Source organism: Arachis ipaensis, chromosome B06, assembly GCF_000816755.2.
Source record: "Arachis ipaensis cultivar K30076 chromosome B06, Araip1.1, whole genome shotgun sequence".
NCBI classification, from domain to species: Eukaryota; Viridiplantae; Streptophyta; class Magnoliopsida; order Fabales; family Fabaceae; genus Arachis; species Arachis ipaensis.
The window spans coordinates 14459498-14465051 of NC_029790.2; the positions used below are offsets into that span (position 1 = coordinate 14459498).

At 36.6% G+C, this 5554-nt stretch overlaps 1 protein-coding gene across 1 annotated transcript in view; it reads right to left on the minus strand.

Moving 5' to 3' along the window:
- Positions 1 to 2962, minus strand: part of LOC107646479 (WD repeat-containing protein 48) — a 9154-nt gene extending 6192 nt beyond the window's left edge. Inside the window, exons 1-4 of the mRNA XM_016350662.2 lie at positions 2802 to 2962; positions 1846 to 1952; positions 1075 to 1233; positions 7 to 24 (exon numbers count right to left, since the gene is read on the minus strand). Of these exons, the coding sequence (XP_016206148.1) occupies positions 7 to 24; positions 1075 to 1233; positions 1846 to 1944 (276 nt within the window). The 5' untranslated portion in view covers positions 1945 to 1952; positions 2802 to 2962. The remainder of the gene's footprint in view (positions 1 to 6; positions 25 to 1074; positions 1234 to 1845; positions 1953 to 2801) is intronic.

The window sequence follows — 5554 nt, forward strand, 5'->3', positions numbered from 1 at the left end:
ACCAACAAGAACAGCATCATTAACCTGCCAGATTGAGATAACATCTATAAAATTGACTGTCACTCGTGCTATTGGAATTGAGTTATAAACGTGTGGGTATCATGTTTTGTGGGTATGACGACTCACAATGTCGGTTTCCTATTAATGTAATGAGTGTTAAATTTAGGGGAAATTGTAAAAGTGCAAGATTATATGCTCAATAAATACAGCATACCTTAAGAAACTGGCTGCTGAAATTTTTAGCAATTTAAACAAGGAAAAAGATGAAATAATAAAATGTTATTTTAAAGGAGATGACAAAATAAAACTTGAGTGGATCAGGATTTATACAAGCGAAGAAAATAAACCTTTAAAAAGTTCAACAATACAGCAAAATCTTGTCTCCCAATATTCAACCAAATCTTAAGTAAGCTTGCAGTTTTACAGGTCTGGTTTCGTAGTTTTTCTTTTTTCTTTTTTTTTTCTTTTTTTTTTGAAAGATACAAGAGAGAAGGTCATTGCCTTTTCCTTCTCAACCATACTTTTCCATCAGAACTGAGCTTTATTTATTGATTTTAATTATAATTACAGAGCTTAATAAATTTTAAGACAAAAAGGCAACAAACCAAAAACATTTACAAAATGCAAGTAACATGTACGATGAAGTAATCGAGAAAATAAATAAATAACATTCATATAAAAATCCACATCTGCTGGAGATGAAAAACAGAAAATAAAGTATTCAAATCAATTGAACATCACAAGGTGGTATGGGTGCCACATAATCAATACCAAGTACCCAATAATCAACCGATATTTGCACATGGCATGCAACTCACTTAACCACACATCAATCATATTATTTCTTACACTGTTTGACCTGACCACTGAGAACGGGCATTAATGTTATTAAAATTTCATTATAAACAAAAAGCCACTAGAATACCCGTTATGGAAAACAGAATAAAAGAATGCATTACAGACGAGCTTCATCAAGTAACGGTAGTATAGAAACAATGCCGTTTTCTCAAGGTTATCAAACAATGTGAATAAACTGATTGAGATAAAAGAATAGGGGGAATAAAATAAGATTACCCAATCCACATGAGATTCAAAGGTAGCTGAGCATGTTGCTGCATCCTCAGCTAATGCCCATCGTTTTAGCCTGCCATCACGGCTCCCAGTAAAGAGAATATCAGACCCATCAGATACTGCAGATTTATGTACAGCCAAACAATTTATGCCTGCACAATGCTGCAGAAAAGAACCAGCTCTTGATGAAAATTGACAGCATAAATAATAAAAACAAAATCCCAAAAGTTTAACTTTCTTCAACCAAAAGAGGAAATGTTGGTGCTGACGCGGAAATATATAATGTATGACTTAACATCTCAACAAATCGTCAAAGAAAAATGCCATGTCCTAGTCTCAATTGATGAAGCTCTGGTTGATCATAAGTTAACAGCGTTGGTAATTATTACAATATAAGGCGGGTGATGCACAAACTACAAAGATTCTATGCATAACACTATTAGAAAGAAAGATATATTTTAGCAGAAACCACACAATCTCCTTGATTTTGGGGAGTGTCGACTTGTTCCTACTTTGGCAGCAATTTGGTCTTCAAATGATAAGTATTTGACATCCAAAAGAATCCAAAAGTTATTTTTAACCCTGAATAAATTGATGTCCCTAATCATCTCCACATGAAATATTGCATAGATCTTTCAAAGACCACATTCAATGAATGAATTTTATTCAAGAACAACCCAACCATCCATCGAATAGGCAACAGGTTTTAATGCTCAATGTCAACAAATACATTTCCAATAACAAAGATTCAATATAGAAAAGTAATGAGCTCACCCTTGTGTCAACAGAATCATTCAACACATATGTTAATCTCTTCTCCTTACGAGGGCGAGAAGAACTGTTTGTGTTCCCCGCACTACCCACACGGTGCATCGCGAAAGCTATGACAATACATAAATCAAGAGTACATTACAGAAAGCAATCACAATAAGAAAAGTTCTACTATGGGTCATTCAGAACCATGTAATTAGGGATTAAAAGTAATACAATTTGCGAACTATAACAATTTATTTAACAACAAAGGTTCATAATACAGGACAGCTGTCTCAAGGGAGCAGTTGAAGAAACATCCAAACATTTCCAAACAAGCCATACAAAAAATGTATTTGGCACAACCAAGGAGGTGCCTCTTAAGTCTTAACTCAAACAAACTAGCACAAAGAGTTCTCTGTAAGTTTTCCATCACAGATTGACATCAGTCTACTCAATAGTCAAGATTTCAATTATCCGCTCTATACCCTAAATTTCCACGTGTCAATTATTTTGACTATTACAACCATACCACGGAAAGCAGGTGAACTTCAAGCTCATCGTTTCCACACAATCTGAATTTGCCAGTCGCAACATATATAGCACATCAAATTCATCGAGTTCTCAATGTGAATCAAAACCAAAGCCACAGTTACGTAATCAAACACCAAATACAAAACCTATTAAGATGCAACAACGAACTGAACCAGCTAAAACTATCAAATACCCCAAAAATCATCCCCAAACACACAGAACGCTAACGAATGAGGCAAAACAATAGCTGCTAGAATATGAAATAAATTAACTATCCCGATCATAAGGCTACTCACTTAGCAACATGATTCTAAGCTAAAACAAATTAAATAGCTGCGATATAATCTTCTATTTTCTTTTTTCCTTTTTTTTTATGGAATCGAATCAAAACGAATAATCGAACAAGCTGAAATAAACTTTGACGACAGAATACTGAGAGTCCAAACCGTGATCAGTGGTGAAGAACTCGACGCACTTTCTCTTGTGATTTCTTGTTGTCCTTCTTTCTACTGCCGAAGTTTCAACTCTAGAGAGAGAAAGCGGGGTTGTCTCTGAATTTCTAGAGCGAGAGAGAAAGGGAAACGAGCATTAGGAATTTAGGACTTTGGGAGTAAATGGGCTTTCGATTATATTCTTGCAAAGATCCTTTGACCCGGTTCGGCCGAATTTCAATTACGACGGGGGCACGATGGTCTTTTCATCCTGAGGGATAAACTAGCTAAGTGGAAATTGCAGTTGTGGCCATTGATTTCGCGCTGATTGTCCTCGCTGGCTTCGGTGGCCGTTTGATCAGAAAAGTGGGCCCCATTTGGGGTAAAAGCGAAGTCTTATCGTAGCGTGGCACTTAGACAGAAGAAGCGGCGAGCAGTGCGTGCGGTAACCTTTGTCTATTTTCAATTTTTCATATGTTGTAAGTTGTAACCCACTTACAACATAATTTCTATAACTTTTTGTAGCTACTCCTTAATTAGTGTTAAACTCGTGGCAGGTAGGGACTTATATTTTAATTTTACATGTTAAATAATTTTAAATAATAGATGGATAAAATTTTTTATAGATAATTTTTTGTTGTCATCATGACGAGATCATTGTTTTTGAAACTCACATTTGAGAAACAAAAAATCAATTACTTTGAACTTAATCTATAATATGACTAGTGTTAAATTCACTATATTTAAATTTGACATGTTAAATTAAAAATAATATTTTATAATCATAAATCTTTTGAGTTTAGTATAACACAATCATCGTCGTTATATAATAAACGTACTGAATATGCTGTTTTAACTTTATTCAAAGTAAAAAGTAAATAGAAGATTTTGAAATCTATAATATTCTTGAATCATAAGGAGAAAGACATGAAAAAACATAAAAATATATATAACTGTAATAATAGCATGTTAATTTTATACTAAATTTTATATCAAAAAATTAATAAAATTTATCAACAATCTAATATTTTACTAATCTCATAAAAAAAAAACAATTGACATATGATATTGGTTTTTTTATTTAAATAAATTGTTTGGGTATTTATATTACCTGATTCTCCTAAATAGTTTTTGTGAATGTGAATTTCCTAAACCATATAATATATAAATTGTCCTAGACTCGTGTGTTTTAATCAATATATAAATCATTGTACTCTGGGACGATTTATGCATGAATTGCATAGTTGAAGAAGGCATAAATCGTCTCAACCCACTATGTATTAGAACTAACAAGTAAATCGTCCTAGGCTAAGATGGTTAATGCATTTTAACCTAAAACTCTTTACCCTGACACGATTTACGTGCTGCTTTCTAACCCTCTATCCCCTAGCATGATTTACATTCGAATCCAATCCCCACAATACCCTAGCATGATTTACGTGCATATATACACCCCTCAATAGCCTAGGACGATTCATGTGTTATCCCCCAACCCTACTTACCTTCCCACGAGTAATGTATCGTTTGTGAGTCCCCATTAGCGGCGAGGAGGTTAGTGGAGTGGAGGAGAGCCACAGCGAAAAATTGAAGGAAGGGTGTAGTGGAGGAAAAGTCGGCAGCGGTGGAGGGTTGGTTAGGCGACGAAAGGGGTAGCCTCCGGTGCACGGCGTTGACGGTGGCCCACGACGGAGGATTGAGGTGGCAAGCTCGGCGGTGGAAGGTTAGGTTGGCGGCGGTTGAAGGCTGGTTTGGTGGCGTTTGGGGGGGTGCAAGATGGCGAGGAACGAAGATGACATGTACCGATTGAACCGCATCGCGCACGTGACAGGTTTTATCAACGAAGAGGTTAGTGATTAATTTGGTTTACAACTGATATAGTCAATGATGTTGATGTGTTTAGTTATGATAATGTGATTCTGTTGAAAAAAAAAAGCTTGTTGTGTTAGAAATTTGTAAAACCTTAAGCTTAACATGCTTAGGATTGGTATGGTTCTTGTTTGGTTTATGGGTGAGGTTGATTTCTTATACATGTTTTTAGTTGTTGTGCGATGTTGAGTTGTGACTGTACTTGTTATTCTGTTATCAGCCAACCCGGAGTGTATGGACCATCCGTAGGCAACAAAAGATAATATTGCATGATCATATACTTTAATTACAAACATAACGTTTATTATTAATGCTTGAATCACTTTTACCGTATGTATAATGGCACCGACGTTGAATCTTGCAGGTGGGGTAGATACATGCCATCATCAGATGAGAAGGGTCCTCGGGTCATTGCTACCCGACACAAATTGGACAGGTTGAGAGTAGATGATGTAAGTATAACCTCCCATGACCCGACCTCAAACTCCTCTGCCCCATGCATACCGTGCTCGTCTCTGTGAATAGTTGACATTTGTCGACCTGAAAATGCTGGTTGATTCATCGCCTCAAGATCCAATGTAGAGAAGTGTGGAGGGTACTATTGTATCTGAGAACTTGATTGGCCTTGCGATCTCCCAACTGGTCTAGTGTCATCCTCACCGTCTGATTCATCACCAATAACAGGTGGTTCTGAATCTAACTCATCATCGCCAATGGCCTCAGCAAGTGAATCCCTATCTCTGACCTCCATGAACGTAATTGCACCATCCAATACCGGTCCACTTCTGATTGCCGCTGCAAGCTCCTCGAAGGTACGCTCATCACCCAAGTAATCTCCATCATCGGCATGAACAGCCAGATCAGCTGCAAATGAAGGAGATGAAACGTGGGCAGCGACATCG